Source organism: Perognathus longimembris, chromosome 15 (assembly GCF_023159225.1).
Source record: "Perognathus longimembris pacificus isolate PPM17 chromosome 15, ASM2315922v1, whole genome shotgun sequence".
Lineage (NCBI taxonomy): Eukaryota > Metazoa > Chordata > Mammalia > Rodentia > Heteromyidae > Perognathus > Perognathus longimembris.
The window spans coordinates 40,965,685-40,988,817 of NC_063175.1; the positions used below are offsets into that span (position 1 = coordinate 40,965,685).

The window sequence follows — 23,133 nt, forward strand, 5'->3', positions numbered from 1 at the left end:
ATAACAAACACTGGCAGGGATATGGGGAAAAAGGAACCCTATTGTACTGTTGGTGAGAATGAAAACTAGCACTACCACTCTGGATGGTGGTTTGGAGATTCCTAAAAAACTAAACACACAAATAACCTATGACCCAGCCATACCTCTCCTGGGCCTCTGCCCAGATACAACTAGTCAGAATATAGTAAAGACACTTACATATCCATGTTCACTGCTGCACTATTCACAACAGCCAAGTTATGGAAACAATCTAGATGCTCTACAATAGATGAGTGGATCAAGAAAATGTGGCACTTACACACAATGGAATTTTTCTCATCCATAATGTGGGCTGGGAATGTGAATGTGGCTTAGTGGTAAAGTGCTTGCCTAGCATGCATGATGCTCTGGGTTTGATTCCTCAGTACCACATAAACAGAAAAAGCCAGAAGTGGGGCTGTGGCTCTAGTGGTAGAGCACTAGCTTTGAGCAAAAGAAGCTCAGGGACTGTGCATAGGCCCTGAGATCAAACCCCAGTACTGGCAAAAAAAAAAACTAAGAGAGAATAATGTGTCATTTTCAGGGAAATAGATGGACTTAGAACAAGTCATGTAAAGTGAAGTAGCCAAGCTCAGAAAGACATACAGCACCTGTTTTCTCTCATATGTGGAAGCTAGATCTAAAATATAACTGGACATGATAACTTATACAGGGCTTTACGCATTTACACATAAACTGACGAAAGAAAAACACTTAGGGAGAAACCCAAAGACATATCTCTTCTAAATACTTAAAGTACTATATTATTTATCAAAACAAATTCCAGGAAATAAAAACATGAGAACTGGGTTTTTCCTTTTTTTTTTGGCAGGGGCAAAGGCCAGGGCATAGGAATGGAAGGAGGAAAGGTGAGAAAATTCTGTCATTGTATTCAACATGCACTATGTAAAAAATGAACTATGAAACTTATGGGTAGGGATGGGATGGAGACAATGGGGGAAAGTGAAGGAAGGGGTGACATTGTGCAAGAAGTACTGTATTCATTACCTGACTCATAGCCCCTTTGTTCAGTTCCTTAATAGTAACAATTTTTACAAAGCTGGAAAAAAAATAGAAAGGGAAATGTATGTACCTGTTTGGTCCCTAAATAGAGACTAAATAGTAGGAACTTTTGTTAATCTTGCTATATAGTGTTATGGCTTGTTACTAGTGTTAGGTTTAAAAAAAATAGGTGAAACAAATACATTAACAAATCTAATTAGCTAGACAAATTAAATGTTATATATTCAAACAATAGAATATTACTGAGCAAAAGAAAGGAATAAGAGAACTAGTACATATTATAAGATGTTTGAACATTATGGTAAGTCAACAAAATCAATCACAAAAGATAATATACCATATAACTCCATTTACATGAAAGATCTAGAATAGAGAAACTTAAAATAATGCTGGAAGGGTTGGGAAAAATTAGGAAGTGACTGCTAATAGATATGTTTCCTTTACAGGATGATTATAATCTTCATTTGACTGTGGAAATGGATGCATATATCTGGCAACACATTAAAAACATTCAATTATAACTTGATATTGAATCATAACTCAAAAATGTATTAGTTTGGGGGAGGCTAAAGAAGGGAAAATGAAGGTAAATATGGCAAAGTAGTTTGTTTCCATGTATGAAAATAGAAAAATGAAACCTGTTGAAATTGTTTTGAGGAGGAGTGTGATAAGGAAAATTGATAGAGATGGTGAGGTTGATTGGAATACATAGTATCCATGTATGGAAATGCCAAAATGAAACTCTCTTTGCAAACTGAGGTATGCTAATTTTTAAAAATGTATTCGTTTTCTATAAATGTTACCAAAAGATAATTGTGTGGCAGGAAATGGTGGCTCACACCTGTAATCCTAGGTACTCAGGAGGCTGAGATTGGAGGATCCTGGTTCAAAGCCAGCCTGGGCATGCAATCAGTGAGACTTTTCACTCCAATGAACCACCAGAATACGGGAAGTGGCAATGTGGCTCAAAGTGATTGAGCAGAAAAGCTCAGGGACAGTGCCCAAGCCCTAAATTCTAGTTCCACTACCAACGATAACAAAAAAAGATAATTGTATAAAGCATATAAATGTACTACCTTATACTTCTGTGGGTTAGAAGCCTGACAAGGTTCTCAATGAGCTAAAATCAAAATAAAATACAAGGTTCTACAGTGAACGAAATCTGTTTCCTTGTCCTTCCTGGTTTCAGGGGTGAGAAATGTTGGCCCACAGGCATTATAAGGCCCACAAAATCATTTGCTTTATAATAGGATATATGTTTCTCATATTCTTCTCATCAGCTGCTCATGGCCCATCTGCTTGCGTTTGTTTTTTTTTTTTTTATAAGTTTGTATGGCCTAAATGACATTATAAATATCCAAATAGTCCTTAGCAGAAAAAAAAAGGTTTCCCTCCAACCCCACGAAGGTACTCATATTTATTGGCTCACTGTCCCCTTCTTCTACCTTCAGAGAGCCAGACAGGACAGACTGAGCTCTCTTCATATCACATCACATGACTAACTTCTTCGCTCCCTTTCTTTCCCACTTTTAAGAATCCTTGTGATCACATCAGGCCTATCTGAATAACCCAAGTTTATCTTCCTATTTTAAAATCATTGGTTAAGAATCTTAATTCCATTTGTGACTCTAATTCCCTCTGTCAGTCACATATGATGGGAACTAGGACATGGACATACTGTATGGATGTATTAACCCACAACAGAGCTGCTAAAACTAATTTTTTTAGGGCAGCAATGTTGGAGCAATGGCAGGATGGTTTCCTGGCTGGGAGTAGAGGAGCTCTTACCCGTCTTCTCCTTCCTGGAGGTGCTGGATCTGCTGTATGCCACACAGGTAAACATGGTAAGGTGCTCTGAGCCCAGCACTGGTGGGCCTGTCTGTCCAAGCTTTGGTTGGGGATCACTTTCTTTCTAGTTCCCATGCTTTTGCTCTACCAGTTCCCAATGCTTTGCAAAGCCCATTCTTACCAAGGCAGCTTCTCGTCCTGTGGGCCCAGGGGTCCTTTTTATCCCCTCTCCCTGGTCCCTTCCTTCATGACTTTACTCCCGAAACACTAGTGGACAGAATTCACACTCTCTGCTCTCCACTGCACCACTGCCCTGCACTCTGCTTCCCTGGGCTCCTCCTCAAGGGCTCAGCACAAATAATACTGGCAGAATACTTTTTTTTGTTTGCTACTTTCCTGCCAGACTCATTCATCATGAGGGATTTTGTCATCTCCATCATTGTGTCTAGCACAGAGTGTATGCTTTGACACTTAATGTCCCCTCTGTAAATACTTGGTGAATAGCTAAATTTCAAGGAACTTAAAACATGTCATTTAACAAAAAGGCAATGAGCATCTTTACGTGAACACTTATTTTTTAATCTTTTACTGTTTCAAGTTTTTTTTAAGTTTTTATTATAAAACTGATGTACAGAGAGGTTACAGTTTCATACGTTAGGCATTGGATACATTTCTTGTACTGTTTGTTCTGTTTCAAGTTTTTACAAATTAAAACAAAAATTGCAAAAAAAAATTTTTTTAACTGAGTGTCAGTGGCTCACACCTGTAATCCTAGCTACTCAGGAGGCTGAGAGTCTGCGAATCATGGTTCAAAGCCAGTCCAGATATGGAAGTCTATGATATTTTTTTTTGGGGGGGGGGATCGGTCATGGGCAACTCTTGGCCTATGTGCTGTCCCTGTGAGCTGAGCTCTTCAGCTCAAGGCTATCACTCTACATTTGAGCCACAGCACCACTTCCAGTTTTCTGGTGGATGACTGGAGGGAGATAAGAGTCTTATGAACTTTCCTGACTAAGCTGGCTTTGAAATGATCCTCATATCTCAGCCTCTTGAGTAGCTAGGATTACAGGCGTGAGCCACGTACTGGTGTCATAAGACTCTTACCTCCAGTAAATTACCAAAAAAGAAAAAAAACACAGAAGTGGAGCTATGGTTCAAGGGGTGCAGTACTGGCCTTAAGAAAAAACAGTTCAGGGACAACACTCAGGCTCTGAGTTCAAGCCCTAGTATCAACACCAAAAAAGAAGAAGAATATTTTTAAGCCTAATTATTAAGCATATGAGAATTCAACACGCTACTTATTCTATATTATGTTTGTACCACACTATATTTATACTCTATACATACTCTATATCCTTCTTTTTTTGTTTTTGTTTTTTTTTTGTCAGTCATGGGGCTTGAACTCAGGGCCTGGGCACTGTCCCTGAGCTTTTTCACTCGAGGCTAGCACTCTACCACTTGGAACCACAAATCCACTTCTGGTTTTCTGGTGGTTAATTGGAGATGACCAGCTCCCAGTCTATTCTAAGAATTTAAAATGAGATATTGCTTTCATCTATCAAACTGATAATACTCAAAAGCTAAAATGTACTTACAGTTTGATGCAACAATTCCACTTCAAGGAATTTATACTAGAGAAAATTCCTGTGTATGAGAGATGATATACATATACCACTACCTGACAGAACAAATGACCAGAAATAGTCTTATTCTAAATAGTCTAAATCAATCTATTCTAAGAATACTCCACAGCTATTAAGAAGAATAAAGCAGTTGCTGCTTATGTGGTTAAAGATGAAGGATATATTTTTCCTTAACTGTGAGGGGGGAAAAAGCAAGAGATAGTATGGTACATTTGAATTTAACCAATTTTATGAGAGTACATAGGATAAATCAATAACTGTGTATTACATCTGAAGGACTTAAAAGGAAATGCTAGAACAATAATCTGTGGAAGAAAAAGGTGGGTGAGTAGGAGAAACAGAAAAGAAAAACTCATCTCACATTTTTCTACCATTTTGATTTTCTACTGGTACACATGCGACAGAGCAAACCAACACGAAAACATACTGTACGAAAAGCAGCATAGCACAAAAGTTTATGTGGCCTTCTGTGAAATAAATTTTTGACCTCCAAGCAATCTCTTACCTGCTAGTTGGTGCGGGGAAAGAAAACGAAAGAAGCTGATTCCAAAATGGGTCATTCTCAGAGACAGATTCTGTGCCTGATAACTTTTTCAAGTACTCATTTTTAGGCAGATCACTGATCCTGCTGCTCTTTGATCCCATCTTCTAATGTGGTAAATAACTTGTCCTTACACCTGCATTTCCACAAACCACCTAAAAAACAGAAAAAAAAAGAAAAACTGTTGAGTCATAAATTTTCCTAACTTTCATATACATATATATGTACACTTACAAACTTACAAAATGAAATACCTTTCTCATTTATAAATATATTAGACATAAGATACAGTTAGAAGCAAATGGGACTAAGCTATTTTAGCCAACACAAACCAAAAAAGTTTATACTTGTCCCACAGATCTCAGGATGAACTAACTCTCTCTAAGAAAATGTCTCAAAGCAAATTCGTAACCATGATAGTCTTAAATTGAACTTTTTTTTTTTTTTTTTTTTTGGCCAGTCCTGGGCCTTGGACTCAGGGCCCGAGCACTGTCCCTGGCTTCTTCCCGCTCAAGGCTAGCACTCTGCCACTTGAGCCACAGCGCCGCTTCTGGCCGTTTTCTGTATATGTGGTGCTGGGGAATCGAACCTAGGGCCTCGTGTATCCGGGGCAGGCACTCTTGCCACTAGGCTATATCCCCAGCCCTTAAATTGAACTTTTACAACTAAGAGAACACATGCTAAAAAAATACAGAGACTACAATATTCAACTGTTCAAAGGAGAAAGTATGTTCAATTATCATATGCTGCTTACACTTACTGGGGACTGTCCTGAATTATCTTGATGATAGGAACTACCTTAATTTATGTTTCTGTTGAGAGCATGTAACAGGCATTCTCTAAAATGGGTGAGTGAATACCCACAAGACTGTCATTCTAGGTAACTAAGGAGAAACTAAAAATTTAGTTACAAATTTGTTAGTTTGTTTTTGCCAGTCCTGGGGCTTGAATTCAGAGCCTGAGCACTGTCTCTGGTTTCTTTTTGCTCAAGGCTAGCACTTCTACTTGAGCCACACAGCGCCACTTCTGGCTTTTTCTGTTTATGTGATGCTGAGGATTTGAACCCAGGGCTTCATGCATGCTAGGCAAGCACTCTACCAATAAGTCACATTTCCAGCCCTTAGTTACAAATTTGATTCAATATCTTCTTCAGATTACATTCAACATAGTACTAAATCATGTTTTATCTTAATTTGTTCAGAAAAGGTCTCTCATTGAATAATAAAATAGTGAATGAATAATAAATTATACTTTAAAAAAATCATCACTCCAGGTGCTCAGGCTATGAGCTCCAAGGCTCATGACTGTAATCCTAGCTATTTGGGAGGCTAAGAAAGGGAAGATCCTGATTCAAGGCTAGCTAAGACAAAAAAAGTTCGCAAGGCCACTTCTTGACCAAGAGCTGGATGAGACAGCATAGTTATGTTTCGTAAGAAGCATAAGTAGGTCTTCATGCGCTACCCTCTCTTTGTACATGAGAAGACTTCTTTGGCTTTCAGTTTTTCTTTCTCTAAATTGATCAGTTATGAATTCTATCTTCCAGTTTCACAAACAGCTTCCATACTACTTTCAAATATCTCATGGCCCCAACCTCTTACCAGAGGTGAGTTCTATCAGCGTTCCTAAAAGACAAGATTTTTTTTTGACTCAAGAATAATATAACATCTACAGTACTATGTAAATAATAAATCAGTAATTTGGTTGAGAACAATATATCTTACATAACTGTATGCTAGAAATAAAAAGATTGATATTGCTGATGTTTGTAGCAGTAAACATTTCAAAGTACCTAGTTTTAATACAATATGGTAAAGAACTCAATCCTAATATAGGCAAATTTAATTTAATCATTCCCTCCCCAAACCAATTTTCCTGGTCAACTATTCACTACTCTCCTAAAATTCACATTGTGTAAAAATGGCCTTGAAATGATAACTTTCAAGTGAAGGGATGGGTGACCTTGTCCAAAAGAAAAGTTGTGACCTGACTTATAAACTAGTAACCCCTTTGTACAACACATTAATAACAATAAAATTGTATTTACAAAAAAGAAATGTTCTCTTTCTTACAATAACAATATACAATATAAATGATAATCTGGGAATTATATTGTGAGATATGCATGTATGGAAAAGAATGAGGTAGATCTTATGTGAATATATAAAAATACTCAAAATAGGGGCTGGGAATATGGCCTAGTGGTAAAGTGCTCACCTCGTATACATGAAGCCCTGGGTTTGATTCATCAGCACCATATATTTAGAAAAAGCCGAAAGTGGTGCTGTGGCTCAAGTGGTAGAGTGCTAGCCTTGAGCAAAAAGAAGCCAGGGATAGTGCTCAGGCCCTAAGTCCAAGCCCCAGGACTGTCAAAAAACAAAACAAAAAAATACTCAAAATAACAAGTAAAAACAAAGACTCAATACAGGTTAAACAGAAGTAGGATTCCATTACTTTAAATAACATACAGGATACATATGGATATTATAAGAAACATAAACAAGAGCTGGGAATGTGGCTTAGTGATAGAGTGCCTGCCTAGCATGCATGAGGCCCTGGGTCTGATCCCTCAATACCACATAAACAGAAAAAGCTAGAAGTGGTGCTGTGGCTCAAGTGGTAGAGTGCTAGCCTTAAATAAAAAGAAGCCAGGAACAGTGCTCAGGCCCTGAGTTCAATCCCCAGGACTGGCAAGAAAAAAAAAAAAAGAAACACAAACAAGTCATATCAAGCCACTCATACCTGTAATCCTAACTACTATAGTCTGAGATTGGAAGATCAAAATTTGAGATCAACCTGAGCAGAAAAACTCCACTAGACTCCATCTCTAAATAACTGTAAAAAGTAGAACAGGTAACAATGGCTCAGGGGGTAGGGCAATGGCTGAGCAAGAGTGAAGCCCTGAGTTTAAACCCCAGTACATACATGTGTATATGTATGTGTGTGTGTGTGTGTGTGTATCTTTTTTAATGGGCCCAGAGATAGAAGGGAGATTTTCACTTTCTGTCCTTGTATACTACTTAATTTCTTTTTTTAATTTTTTGTCAGTTGTAGGGCTTGAACTTAGGGCCTAGGCGCTAAGCTCTTTTGCTCAAGACTAGTGCTCTACTACTTTGAGCCACAGTTCCATTTCCAGTTTTCTGGTGGTTAACTGGAGAGTCTCATAGATTTTCCTGCCCAGGCTGGCTTTGAGCTACAATCCTCAGATCTCAGCCTCCTGAATAGCTAGGATTGCATGAGCCACCAGCATTCGTCTCAATTTTTTTAAAAACAATAAACACGTTACTGTTTAAGGTTAAAAATATGAAATGAGTGTTTTCTAAATCTGGATTTTTGTTTTGTTTTGTTTTTTGCCAGTCCTGGGACTTGAACTGAGAGTCTGAGCGCTGTCCCTGGCTTCTTTTTGCTCAAGGCTAGCACTCTACCTCTTGAGCCACAGCACCACTTCTGTTTTTTCTATAATTTGTTGTGTAGCAGGATACAGGAAAAACATTTCCCATTCCCTATGCAGGAAATAGGAGTACAGACTCAAAATGATGGTTCTTATCTGCAGTTTATCTGCAGATTATATCTGCACTTTCTGACCTGGGGGAAATACATATGGTCATGGCATCCCACCACCTCTGATCATTAGACAGTGGCCAAACTTGGTGCTGTTTATGATTCTAAAACATGGGGCTGGGAATATGGCCTAGTGGCAAGAGTGCTTGCCTCCCATACATGAAGCCTTGGGTTCAATTCCCCAGCACCACGTATATGGAAAATGGCCAGAAGTGGCACTGTGGCTCAAGTGGCAGAGTGCTAGCCCTGAGCAAAAAGAAGCCAGAGACAGTGCTCAGGCCCAGAGTCCAAGCTCCAGCACTGGCAAAAAAAAAAAAAAAAAAAGAGTCCTATGATTCTACAACATGAACATATGATCTAGTCCTACCCAAAAACACACAAGAGGTGAGTGTTGGGACTTCCCTTTGGGAGACATGCTTTCTGATTTTCTCTTTACCTTTTTCTTCTTAATATCTGAAAGGAGAAGGTAGATGCAGATGGATCCTTTATGTCTCCCTCTTTTTGTAACTTCACATCTAAAAAGAGATTGAGAGCTTGCTGCTCTGTTCTTCAGTTATTATTTCCTGGTACTAGTGGCGGAGGCTAGCCCTTTTAATATTTATTAATTTCCTTGTCATTTCATCTATCTATCCTGCCTCACTGCTATCAAATTAAATCTTAAAATAGAATTTATTACCTATCTCTCAAAATAGGTCACTTCTATCAAAATTCAGCATTCTTGATTCATGTTATCTCACTCATATAAACAAGCATTCATTCCACAGATAAATAATACACATAGACATTAAATGCTAACTAAGAGTGAGGATGGCTACTAAAAACATAAGAATGAATGAAACCAGGCCTCTGTCATCAATGAACTCAAATCTAATGGAAAAGACAATAAATCAATAAATTACTAAAACATAAGCACCACAATGGAATTGTTAATGTATAAAAAGCTATGGAAATACAGAATAATTTAAGGCAGAAGGAACTGTATGTGCAATAGCACTTTTATTTCATTCATTTATGTTTCTTTATTGACTTTTTATTTTAGAAACTATTTTAAGTCCTTTGTAATTACTAACAGTAATGTAAACCTGTAACCCTAGGCTGAGGGAGTAGAATGGCGAGTCCATGACCAGCCTAGGCTACATGCTAAAACTCTATCTCAAAAAACAATGCAAAACATTCACAGTGATCTAGAAGCTTCTATCAGCAATAAGGGCCATAACAAACTTAGAGCAAGCTGCCTAGTAAGCTCTCCCACAGCTCTCTGTTCCTGTCATTCACATTTGTTCTTAAATATCACACCTGTTCTACACACCTTAAATTCTACTAATCTCCTTGTGGTGGGACCTCTTTTTATTCTATAATCCTAGAGCATTCATAACATTCAGAATTTCTTCCTTTTTTACTTTACTTTTGCCAGTCCTGGGGCTTGAACTCAGGGCCTGGGCATTGTTCCTGAGCCTCTCTGTGCTCAAGGCTAGCACTCTACCACTTAAGCCATAGTGCTACTTCTGGCTTTTTCTGTTTATGTGGTACAGAGGAATTTAATCTAGGGCTTCATGCCTGCTAGGCAAGCACTCTTCCACTAAGCCACATTCCCAGCCTCATTCAGAATTTACTTTTTTTTTTTTTTTTTTGCCAGTCCTGGGGTTGGGACTCAGGGCTTGAGCACTGTCCCTGGCTTTTTGCTCAAGGCTAGCACTCTACGTCTTCAGCCACAGTGCCTTTCTGTCTTTTACTGTTCATGTGGTGCTAAGGAATCGAACCCAGGGCTTCATGCATGCTAGGCAAGCACTCTACCGCTAAGCTACATTCCCAGTCCCTTAACTACCTTTTGAATACACCTTTTTCACTGTCTAACTCTTATATGATGTTTCATATGTTATTTCCCAAAGTCAATTTTACCATCATGGCCAAAACAATACTCTAAACCTAGAAAGAATATGCTTAATATGTTGTATGTAACTTGTGAAATATCTAATATAAACTTAAAATTATAATTTCTTCTATCTCCTGACTCCTGTACCTTAAAGTATTAGTAGATCTGAAAATTTATAATAACCAAGTTCTGTCCTAACACCTTGAAAATACATCCATGACAACTAGTACACTTTGTCTCATCATCTTTAGATGAAAATGCACAAATCATAACCCAAAGTATTTATTAGCCTCCTGAAAGAAAAATACATACGCCTCATTTGTATGAGAGACTTGAAGGAGAAACTTCATGTTTGAAACAGGACACAAGAGAAAAGAGCAATGGACATTAGCCAAAGGACATGTTAAATGCCACAGGCACCATGAGTTGCCAAGTGATGAAACATTCTCTGAAAGACAACTATGTTCCATTCCAAGTGCTATATTAAATATAGTTTGTTATTCACTCCAGTGAAATGAGAGCATTGAAAATAAAAAGACATAAGCCCTCAGTTTAGGCAAGGTGGAAAAGACAGGAAAGGTGACAGAAGAGAAGAGTATAACCAAACCAGGAGAGCTGAAGATGCCCCAAGGTTAGGTGCCTGTTAAAGAGGACACTTTACAAGAAGTGAGCCGATTCACCCCGTGGAATCCTGGGAAGACTACAGAGCCGTAGAAAGACATCAGGGAAATGGGCAAGGTTCAGAGATACGTCCTTCTCCTCAGAAGTAGCCAAATGCTTTCTAAAGAAGGCTGACCTGAAGACTTGGGACTTGAGTGCCAAGTTGGAGAGGGTAATGAGGTAGAGGATGAAAACAGAAGTATGAAGATGAAGATGGTTTGCTACACAGTTACACAGTAGGCTTCCCAGCCTCAAGGTTGGGAGGTTGGAGGCTTATTCTCAAAAGAAACTGAACGGACACCCCAGGACTCGGGGACCTTTGGGATTCTTCCACCAAAATATACCTTAAAAAACTGTCTGCCACATTAAAGCTTCCAATCAATTGGAGGTGTCTCAATCTTATATCAGAGAGTCAAAAGGATTAGAATTGTGCTGAAAGCCTCCAACATGATGGAGCCAAAAAACACCAAAGGAAGCAATCACAGAAAACATCACTGTAAGAAAAAACATTAATACTGTCACAGAAACAATAGTAAAAACACTAACAGTTGTATCAGGAAACATGTATAGAGCACCTACTGTGTCCCGTAGGCACTACTCTAAGTGCCTTACACATCCTACCTCATTTCACTCTTCATCACAGCTGATGATGTGGTACTGCTACTCTCTCTACCTAGATGAGGTATTGGCAAATTATGATTGAAGGGCCAAATCCATCCAGCTGCCTCAAAAATGATTTTCACATCTTTAAATACTATATAAAAATCAAATGACTACTTTATGGCATGTGGAAATTACATTAAAATGAAAATTCCAATATCCATAAATAAAGGCTTCCTAGAATTTAGCCAGGCTCCTTTGCTTGCATTTCGTCTGTATGTTTTCTGATAGAACAGCAGAGATGAGGAACTACTCAGCACACCACAGATATCCAGTACACAGCTATACCTCAACAGACTTTCAGGACATGCATATTGCTATACTATGACTTTTTTGTGCCCAGTAAATATCATTGAAAACAAAGTAGCAAACTCTGAAGTCATATTTTTAAGTTACAATGGAGTACATTTTTTAAAATCCAGTTAGATGTCAAAGCATTTTGTTTATTTGGTAAAAGAACCAAACCTACCCAGAAGAATACAATACAGGTAGCATTACCAGAGTTAGCATCCATTCAAACATCTCAACCTGCCTTCCCACATAGCACTTATTCACAACCCATGAAAGCAAAGCTCAGGAAAGCTAGATCATGTGAAACAAGGTTATTTCACCACAACAGAATGCCTTCCCAGAAATGAAACCATGAAATGTGGCTGCATTCAAAGCAAATCTCCAAATGGCTCATTTCTTCACCAAAAGCAATCCTCAATGGTTAGTTAATGGCATTAGATTACAGCCTCCAAAGCAATGTGTCCAGAGAAAACATGCATCTTTCATTTTTGAACTGGTAGTACAGTTTGAACTCAGGGCCTCCGAGTGATTCTGCTACTTGAGCCACACACCCACCCTTTCTGTTTTATTTTATTTACTTATTCTTCTGTGTGTGCCAGTACTAGTACTAAAACTCAGAACCTGGATGCTTTAGCTTTACTGCTCACCTCTAGAGCTCTACCACTTGAGCCATAGCTCCACTTCTAGCTTTTTGCTGCCTAACTGGAGATGAGAGTTTCCTGGACTTTCCTGTCCAAGTTGGCTTCAAACCATGATCCTCAGATCTCAGACTCCTAGTACTAAGAATTACAGGCATAAACTATAGGTACCAGGCTTAGTTTATTTTTAGATAGGGTCTCAAGTTTTGGCCCAAACTAATCTCAAACTATGATCCTCCCATCTTCATTTCTATAGTAACTGGGATTACAAGTATGCACCACTGGAACTAGATCAATAAAAATCTTTAACATCTTTAACAAGTGAATCACAATGAAAACAGTTATTCAAGTAATGTGTATGTGTATGTACATGATATATATGTGTGTATGTATATAAACACACATGTATACAATGTATCTCTATCAACCTTATCTACTCTATTTCTCTCCCCAATTTCACTTCTCTTAGTTTCAATATTCTATTTTCATACTTGAAAATAATCCATATTCATCCTAATTCGCTCTTTATTTGTTGTCCTGGCTCCAACTGTGGCACTTTCCGACCCCCCCAAATCTGAGCTTACTTTCTTAGAATTGCGACTGTCCTTATTTGTTTAAAGAAAATACGAACTCGGCACAATCTGAAGTAGAATCTGCTAAAATGTATAGCAAACAATAGTGGCCAATATGTGTCTGAAGCAAAAATGATTTAGCTAAACAAATTTGCAAACCTTGAAAAAATTCAAGATCTATGGTACAAGATACACTAAGGGGCTGGGAATGTGGCCTAGTGGTAGAGTGCTTGCCTAGTACGCATGAAGCTCTCAGTTCCATTCCTCAGCACCACATACACAGAAAAAGCCAGAAGTGGCACAGTGGCTTAAGAGGTAGAGTGCTAGCCTTGAGCAAAAAGAAGCCAGGGACAAACAGTACAAGAAATGTATCCAATGCCTAACATATGAAACTGTAACCTCTCTGTACATCACTGTGACAATAAATAAGGGGGGGGGGGGAAGAAGCCAGGGACAGTGCTCAGGCCCAAGGAAAATTCATTTCAAGGACAAATGCATTGCTTATGTAATGTCAAGCTTTTTATACACTTCCTATACAGCCAAAAATTAAAATAATATGGGCACCAGTGGCTCACTGCAGTCCTAGCTACTCAGGAGGCTGAGATCTGAGGGACATGGTTTGAAGCTAGCCCGGGCAGGAAGTCCATGAGACTCTTATCTCCAATAAACTACTCAAAAAAGCTGGAAGTGGCACTGTGATTCAGGTAGGAGAGCACTAACTTTGAGCAAAAGAAACTTAGGGACAGTGCCTGGGGTTCAGAGTTCAAGCTCCAGGACCAGAAAAAAAAATTTTGTTAAATAAGAGATTTCCATTCCCACACAGATACACAATCAGATACACTATCTAAAATCAAACTACAGTTCCAGATACATTTTTCCAACCTGAATATAATTACAAAAGAACTTTCCACATTTTGGAAATGTTATGAGGAGTTTCCACTTAACCCTCATAGAATTGATTAGTATTAGTCTGAAGTATAATAATGTGCTACAAGGTAAATATCAAAGTAAAGAATCTAAAATTCTGCAAATGCCTTCTAAACAATGAGTATATCCTATTAAGAACATATGCAGGGAAAGAGAGAAAAAAAAATCATTGACCAAGATAGAATCATATAATCTAAGGTTTAGAAAATAGTATTATAATGGACTTCTATGTGGTGAACTGTTTGCATTTTACAGTGCCCTTCAAAAGAGCTGGCACCATTACTCAAGGAAACAATCAAAGTAGATCATAGACATATGACTAATATTTATAGAATATGATGAAATCATTAAAGGCCACTTTGGGAGATACTAATTAGCCATGAGGTTCCTTTGTGATATTTTAGTTGTTGTTTTGTTATTTTTATTTATCTTTTCATGCATTTTTATTGTTATTATAAAGGTGATGAACAGATTACAGTAAAAGTCAAATAAAAAGCACATTTCTGTTTGAACAATGAAAAAGAAAAAAAAAGAACATATGCTGGGCTAGGAATATGACCTAGTGGCAAGAGTGCTTGCCTCATATACATGAAGCCCTGGGTTCGATTCCCCAGCACCACATATACACAAAAAGGCCAGAAGTGGTGCTGTGGCTCAAGTGGTAGAGTGCTAGGGTAGAGTCCTAGCCTTGAGCAAAAAGAAGCCAAGGACAGTGCTCAGGCCCTGAGTTCAAGGCCCAGGTTTGGAAAAAAAAAAAAAAGAACATATGCTGATTGACTGAGAGTACCTGGCAGTATTGAGTAAGAAGATTCTTTTATAGATGAAATACATAATCTCATAAATCAGAATTAACACATGAATATTTAAGACCAATTTTTACTATAGAAATAGTAACTTTAAGCCCCAAAAGCAAAATCTTATTCCTTCCTCTATCAAAAAAATTCATTCTTCCCATGAGCAATCTTTTATTATAAAACATTATTAATCATTATTAACATTGCATTTTGAAGGTCATTAATAAAAATTTGTGGAAATTTTTCCTCTGTTCTTTTTTTTTTTTTTTTGGCCAGTTGTGGGCCTTGGACTCAGGGCCTGAGCACTGTCCCTGGCTTCTTCCCGCTCAAGGCTAGCACTCTGCCACTTGAGCCACAGCGCCGCTTCTGGCCGTTTTCTGTATATGTGGTGCTGGGGAATCGAACCTAGGGCCTCGTGTATCCGAGGCAGGCACTCTTGCCACTAGGCTATATCCCCAGCCCTCCTCTGTTCTTATAAAAGTACAAATATATCATTCTTAATTCTTAATACAATCAAAAATACTTATAGTCCTTTATGTAAAATATCTACCAATTCTTAGCCCACAGAAATAAACTGAAGCAAAGAAATATTAACAATTTTTCCACGAATTACAGAGATAGAAAGTGGCAAACCAGTTTTAAACCCAGGCAGTTAGGATGCAAAATCATAATTTTGAAGCTTGGTTTGCACTATACATCATGAACCAAGACTAGCACTCTACCACTTGAGCCACAGCACCACTTCCAGTTTTTTCTGTTAATTTGATGCGGAGGAATCGAACCCACAGCTTCATGCATGCTAGGCAAGCACTCTACCACTATGCCACATTCCCAGCTGTATAATCTTATCTTTTTGTAGTACTATTTTCTAGCAGTACACAAATGTTAACTGGAGAAGAGATACCAAAAAATCAACAAGAAGAAATTGTAAGGCCAGACACTGTGACACATACCTGCCTAGTAATCTAATGGCTAAACTCTCCTAATGACTAAACAACACTTCTTTTGACCTTCCTTCCTCCTTCTCCTTAGAAGATGGAGCTAGAATTCCAGCAGCCAACTCAGATATAGAGATCAAGGCCCATCCATGCACAAGGGATGACAGAGTAAGAAGAAACTAAAGAGATGAGTCTCTGATAAGAGTGGAGCTGTCAGCTCAACATCCCTGGTAGTAAAGGAAATGCAAATAAAAACAACCCTGAGATACCACCTCACCCCAGTTAGAATGGCCTATACTCTGAACTCAGGAAACAACAAATGCTGGAGGGGGTGTGGGGAAAGAGGAACCCTTCTCCATTGTTGGTGGGAGTGCAAATTAGTACAACCACTTTGGAGAACAGTATGGAGGTTTCTCAAAAAGCTCAATATAGACCTACCCTATGACCCAGCCATACCACTCCTAGGCATCTATCCTAAACAGCAAACCCCAAGATATCAAAAAGACATTTGTACTTCCATGTTTATCGCGGCACAATTCGCAATAGCCAAAATATGGAAACAACCCAGATGGCCCTCCACAGACGAATGGATCAAAAAAATATGGTACTTATACACAATGGAATACTACATAGTGATTAGGAATGGTGAAGTATTGTTATTCGCAGGGAAATGGTCAGAACTCGAACAAATAATGTTGAGCGAGACAAGCCTAGAACACAGAAAACAAAGGGGCATGATCTCCCTGATATATGACTGTTAACAAAGGGAGACGGAGAGACAGTAGAGACCAAGTCTGTGAATACTGTATATGTTCTTGATACATTGTATATTGTATATATGTCTACCTGACCTAGAGAAGGGATAGAAAAACAGGACGTAAATATCACAAGAAATGTACACACTGCCCTACTATGTAACTGTACCCTTTTTGCACAACACCTTGTAAAAAAATTTGTGTTCAATTAATAAACAAATTAAAAAAAAAGAGTGGAGCTGTCAGACCAACCCCCTACTGTCACTTCTGAACTTCCTTCACATGTTCAAGCTACTATTTTTCAGATCTCTGTTACATATGACCAAACCTAATCCTTACTTATACAGGCTATGAAAGTACTCTAAGAAAACGGAGGATTGTATGAAATATTCTGAAGGAATTGTTACTCAGGTGCCAGTGGCTCCTGCCTGTAATCCTAGCTACTAAGGAGGCTGAGATCTGAGGATCACAGTTCAAAGCCAGCCCAGGCAGGAAAGTCTGTGAGACTTTTAACCCCTATTAACCACCAGAAAACTGAAAGTGGAGCTGTGGCTCAAAATGGTAGAGCACTAGACTTGAGCAGAAGAGCTCAGGTACAGCACCCAGGCCTTGAGTTGGCCCTATGGTCAACAAAAAAATATTCAATGACAGACTTGATCTAAAAAGATATCAATCATATGACAAAAGATTTTAAGACAATTTCTCCATTTTAGTATATAATTTGTATTTATTTATTTTTTTTTTGGGGGGGGGGGGGCCAGTCCTGGGGCTTGGACTCAGGGCCTGAGTACTGTCCCTGGCTTCTTTTTGCTCAAGGCTAGCACTCTGCCACTTGAGCCACAGCGCCACTTCTGGCCGTTTTCTATATATGTGGTGCTGAGGAATTGAACCTAGGGCTTCATGTATATGAGGCAAGCACTCTTGACACTAGGACATATCCCCAACCCCAGTATATAATTTTTTAAAGGATGTGATTTAGAAAAGAGAAAATATGAAAAAGCACTAAACAAACTTCCTTCCTTAATGAAACAGAAAACAATTTTTAATAAATAAGACCTATATATAAAAGTTATTCCCAATCTAGCTACATTATTTTGTCTAGAAATAAGTAATTGGAGGATAAAAGATCTACAAACATAGCATTAAGTTCAGAGCACTAAACTCTGAAAAGTAAAATAAACCAAAATTTTAAAATTGAATTTTTAAAAAACTAGGGAAAAGTTTAAAGGTAATAATATATATTCAATAATTCCATCATGCTTCATGATAAAAGATGCACTGAAGCATGCCACATGAAAGAGCCAAAATCTTCCATCCAGAGACAGCCAAGAATCTTTTCCACAGCTAAGTAGAAGGCAGGTACCAAACTACAGGACTTCCACAATCTTTTCCTCCTCTAAGACTAGTCATGTCTCCTGTTCCAGTAAGGAGAAAGAAAAGAACAGCTCTCTTGTCATTCTGCTGAAGGCCCACACTTCTCAACCACTTCCAGCTGAGTCACCAACAGAGAACTTGAGAAGGTATGTCAAGTCCAAATCTCTCAGCAGTTCATTCTGCCTGAAAATGTCCTCTCCCTTGCTTTCAGACACTTCTTTTCCTGCTGAATTAAGTGTGCCTCTCTCCCACCAGGACACGAGTTTCTATCCTCTCACCTGCAAATGGCCACTGTCACTGCCCCAGTGTCAGTTTAGCATTATTCATACAATTTGCAAGTATACAATATGAACTACAAGTATACAGTATTTAAACACATGAATATGAAAGAAACCAAAATGAAAAACAGAACACCTTTACATGATATTATATTGCTTTTATACTTTGAGAGGTCTCACTTTACCAACTTACTATTGTTACAGGTACTTGCCATAATTTGTTCAGTCATTAAAAAACTCAACAGGGCTGAGAATGTGGCTTAGTGGTAGAGTGCTTACCTAGCATATAAGAAGGCCTGGGTTTGATTCCTCAGTACCAGAAACAGAAAAATCCAGAAGTGGCAGTGCGGCTCAAGTAGTAGAATGCTAGCCTTGAGCAAAAGCAAAAGAAGCTCAGGGACAGTGCCCAGGCCCTCAGTTCAAACCCTAGGACTTGCCAAAACAAAAATAAAACCATAAACACACCTTAACAGTCCTCTCTAGCTCCAATCATGCAATTAACTACAATCCTAAGTGAAACACTGCACTCATGTTACATTTGTAGTAGCAAAGAAAATCACCTACATTGTAAGCCTCAGCAAAATATTGTCTGTAGTACAACAACATCCAAAACTGTCCACATCTTAGTCTGTGGAACCCATGACTGTTACCTGCAAAAGGGGCCGGTATGATTAAACCAAGGACCTTTTTTAGAGAGGGAGATTACCTGGGTTGTTTAAGAACGCTTCATCCAATCACATGGATCCTTAAAAGCAGAACCTTTCCCTAACTGTGGCCAGAGAAATGACAACAGAACAATGATCAGAGAGAAGCATCACTGATGACCTTGAAAACTGAGAAGAGGAGCCACAAGCCAAGGAAAGTGGTAGCCTCTATAGGCAAGAAAATGGATTCTCCCCTACAAACTTCCAGAAAAGAATACAGCCTTGCTGATACACTAGTTTTAGCCCACTGAAATACTTTTAGACTTCTAACCTGAAGATGTGTAAAATAATACACTTGACTTGAAAAACTGTTTGGTGTAAGTGAACTGAACACCTCATGGGAAGAAAGGGAAAGGGGGAAGAGGGAGGAGGGTATGAGGGACAAGGTAACAAACAGTACAAGAAATGTATCTAATGCCTAACATATGAAATTGTAACCTCTCTGTACATAAGTTTGATAATAAAAATTAGAAAAAATAATAATACACTTGTGTTGTTTTAAGTTTCTAAATTTGTGGTAATGTGTTACAGCAGTCATAAAACTAAGGCACAAGTATTAAATAACTGGCTGATTGGCTTGTTTTATTTTTCTTTCTTCTTTGTGTATGTGGGGGGGGGGTGCGCACACATGCCAATAATGATGACTAAACTCAAGGCCTCTAGCTCTCTTGCTTGGCTTTTTCATTAAGAAATGGCAGGCATTCTTATCTCTTGTGCTACATCTCCACTCCAGCTTTTCTGCTGATCAATCAGAGATAAGGGTCTCCCAGACTTTCCTGCCTGGGTTAAGATCTTCAGATCTTAGTCTCTTAAGTAGTTAGGATTACAGCTCTGAGTCAGTGGCACTTAAGGTTTTTCTTTTACTTTTTTTTTTTTTAGGCAATATCTTCCAATGACACTAAATGACTTCTAACAATCCATGATATGTGTATATTGTAGGGTATATCTCCTGCCCTCACAAAACTTCATTCATTAAAAAGCCATCCAAGGTGATAATTCTTTAAAGTTTAATGCATAGAATGAGACATATTAATCACACACACACACACACACAAGAATGTAACAGTCAGGCCAGGATCTACTGCAAAAATCAAGAAACCAGTAAACTATAATTTCAGAGTCAAGTATAAAAAGTGTTTGCCCTGTAACCAATAAATATTATCGAAAGCCCTAGATACTGATATTAAGAGCTTACAATTCATTTTGATAAGTGTGACAATTGCTTAATCTTCAGCAGATATATACTGAACTAATTATATTTGTAAGCCAGTGATTTGCTTTAAAATACTTGGGACTAGGAGATCAGAATGGATAAAGACGAAACTAAATTTGCATGAGTTCATCACTCTTGCAACTAGGTAATGGTATTTTACTAGTTGGTTTTTATGCAGTGCTTTTAATCAAACCCAGGCCTCCATATATGCAAGGCAAGTAAGTGCTCTACTACTGAGCTATATTCATACCCTGCTTGAACCTTTCTATATTTGAAAGGCACAAAAATAAAAAAAAGACCTTGACCTACTAAAACAGAAGACTCCTAATATACACCTGTAATAACAACAGACTCAAAAGCTGAATCCTCTTCCTTGTAGTACTTGGGTGTGGAACCCAAGGCCTTGAGATATGCTAGAAATTGTTTTACCACTATACTATATTCCCAGACTAGAATGTCCTTCCTATTAACACTGTCTTATCTCATTTCTCTGACACTTAATCCATGTGCAACTGATTGTTTTGTCAATTATTCTTTAATCTCAACTCATTCTACCCTATTTACTAACTTTATGAGCTTAAGGAAGACTTTAAATCTCTAAAAGAATGGAATATTCGTATTTGCCAGTCTACCTGACTTGCCAAGAGGATATCTAAGATTTAAAAAACAAAAAAAGATCATTCTAGAAGTGCATGTATTAATAAACTTCATCTTCAGCACTTGTCATTATCCCACTTCTTGACCTTTTCTCGCCTTACATCTCCAGTTCCTTGAGCCCTCTCCTCATCAACCCAAACACTTAAGATTCTTCCTCTCCAGCCCCTCTATCTCCATTTACTATCCAGGCCAGGATCTTCTCTCCACAGGACATCTTCATCCCCTTTCCCCAGGACCTTCAAGCATCCACTCAATCTGCCCCCCTCCCCCTCGCCGCTCCCCCCCTCCCCCCCGTAATCTTTCCCAGGTCCTGCCTTTGAAGGACAACCTTCCCCCTTAAATATCTCTTTCCCCTTTTTGGGTCCTTGGATCCGTTTCATCACGCACTATCTTCAAATCACACTATTACCTCCAGTTCACAAACACCCACCTTTTACCCTTCACTTGAAACAGTCAATCCATGGAGACAGAAGATAGAATGACAGTTGCAGAAGCTGGGGGAGAGGGCTTGGGAAGTGACTAAGGGGTAGGCGCCTCCTTTGGAGGCATGAATATATTCTGGAACTAGTGGTGAGGACGCACAAGCATGTGAACATATTAAAAAAAAATTTTTTAACCACGGAGTTGTACTTAAGTTGTATTTTAGTGTGGATTTTATGGTATGTGAATTATATCTCAATAAAAACGTGTCTTCAAACACACAAAACACTATTGCTCACCCAGCCCATCATCACACGCCCATTTGTCAAACTAACATCGCCCCATCTCCAGAAACATCGACTCGCCCCTTCGGTATCCCGCAAATCCCAAGCCCAGACTCGAACCCGGCGCCGTCCTCGGTGGTCTAACACGCCCCTTCGTCACAGCCCGCTGGGAGATGGGGCGGGGGGGAGAAGACGGGGCCCGCGCGGCAGCCCACGCAGCCCCAAGGGTGGTCCCCTCGGAGGAGGGGGTCCCGGCCTGGCCCCCGCACCTCCGGGCGCGCCGTCCAGGGGCGGGGGCGGGGCGGGACGGGGACGCCGAGCCCACCTGTGTCAGCCTGCGGGGAGCTCCGCGTCCAGCCCCACGGACGGCGGACAGAGGACGGGTGGGGGTGCGGAGCGTCAGAGAAGCGCGGTCGCGCTTGCAGTCCGGGTGGCGAACGCCGGCTCAGGCCTCCATGTTTCCACGTCTCAGCGACTCCGGCTCCGGCTCCGGCTGTGACTGGGCTCTGGCTGGGCTCCAGTCACGGCCAGCGTAGGTGCGGAGGCCGGGAGGAGGGGAGAGAAGAGGGAAGCGGCCGTGAACGCGGCTAGAGACCGAACGGCTGGGCGCGCGCCAGTGGGCGGTCCCGTGGCGCGCCGCGCGCCGGGCCTTCTGGGAAATGTAGTCTATGGGGCGTCGCTAGGCGGTGTCCACCCTCCTTGTCTCCTGGCAACCTCCAAGCCACGTGGCAAAGTCAGAAGCTGCAAAACCTCCTTCCTCTCAGATACTAGAGTGCCTTAACTTTATTAAAACCCCTGTTACTTCCAGCTGAATAACCATCTCAGAGCCAAGCAACTCCTCACGTGTCTCTGAAGAACTGAGAACAGGAAAATAAGTATTAATGGAGGCAGCTGGAAGGATTAGACCTGCCAGCAATATAATAGAGACAGGTCTTACAGAAAGGAGAATCAGCTAAAGGTTTCTGTTTGTTTTCAGTGCTTTGGATGTAAGCCAGGGTTTTGCGCATGCTGTGCACCTGGCTCTACCAACTGAGCTAAATTTCTAGCCCAAAGTATTGAGTGGGAGTCAAATGAGCTGAAGTTAGCAGATTGACATCTTTGAGCAATACTTTATCTCTGTAGTCAGTTTCCTCTGTAGATGATTGCTGACCGTATAGTATTGATAATCGTTCCTATTACAGGTTGTTTTCTACTTCCTATGCAGTGTTATAATGCAGTGTTATTCCCCAAATAACACTATGAAACAGCTATCACTATTATTCCCATCATATCGTCAATAATGTGCCGATGTTCTCTGTTAAAGTACCATGCAGATTGGTAAATACTCAATTCCAATATCCAGTGCCAGTAAAGTCACTGAACTTGAAGAATTAGAAAACATACGAAAACGCAAGTCACCTGGGAACCTAACTAAAAAGAAGTGGGCTTCCAAGGAAGGTAAGTGAGGATAAATGTAATAGGAGTAGATTATTTTCATGTATGAAAATAGAATAATGGAACTTATTGGAATTGTTTTGAGACAGA

General features: G+C 39.5%; 1 protein-coding gene across 3 annotated transcripts in view; it reads right to left on the minus strand.

The window, feature by feature from the left end:
- Positions 1–22,218, minus strand: part of Dym (dymeclin) — a 276,321-nt gene extending 254,103 nt beyond the window's left edge. Inside the window, exons 1-3 of one of the 3 annotated variants that reach the window (XM_048363481.1) lie at positions 19,524–19,804; positions 19,038–19,329; positions 4,978–5,168 (exon numbers count right to left, since the gene is read on the minus strand). In XM_048363481.1, coding sequence (XP_048219438.1) covers positions 4,978–5,117 — 140 coding nt within the window. In that variant the 5' untranslated portion in view covers positions 5,118–5,168; positions 19,038–19,329; positions 19,524–19,804. Of the gene's footprint in view, positions 1–4,977; positions 5,169–19,037; positions 19,330–19,523; positions 19,805–21,934 lie in introns of those variants that run through there. The other 2 variants (XM_048363482.1, XM_048363480.1) reach the window with 2 other exon arrangements.
- Between the last annotated feature and the right edge of the window lie 915 nt (positions 22,219–23,133).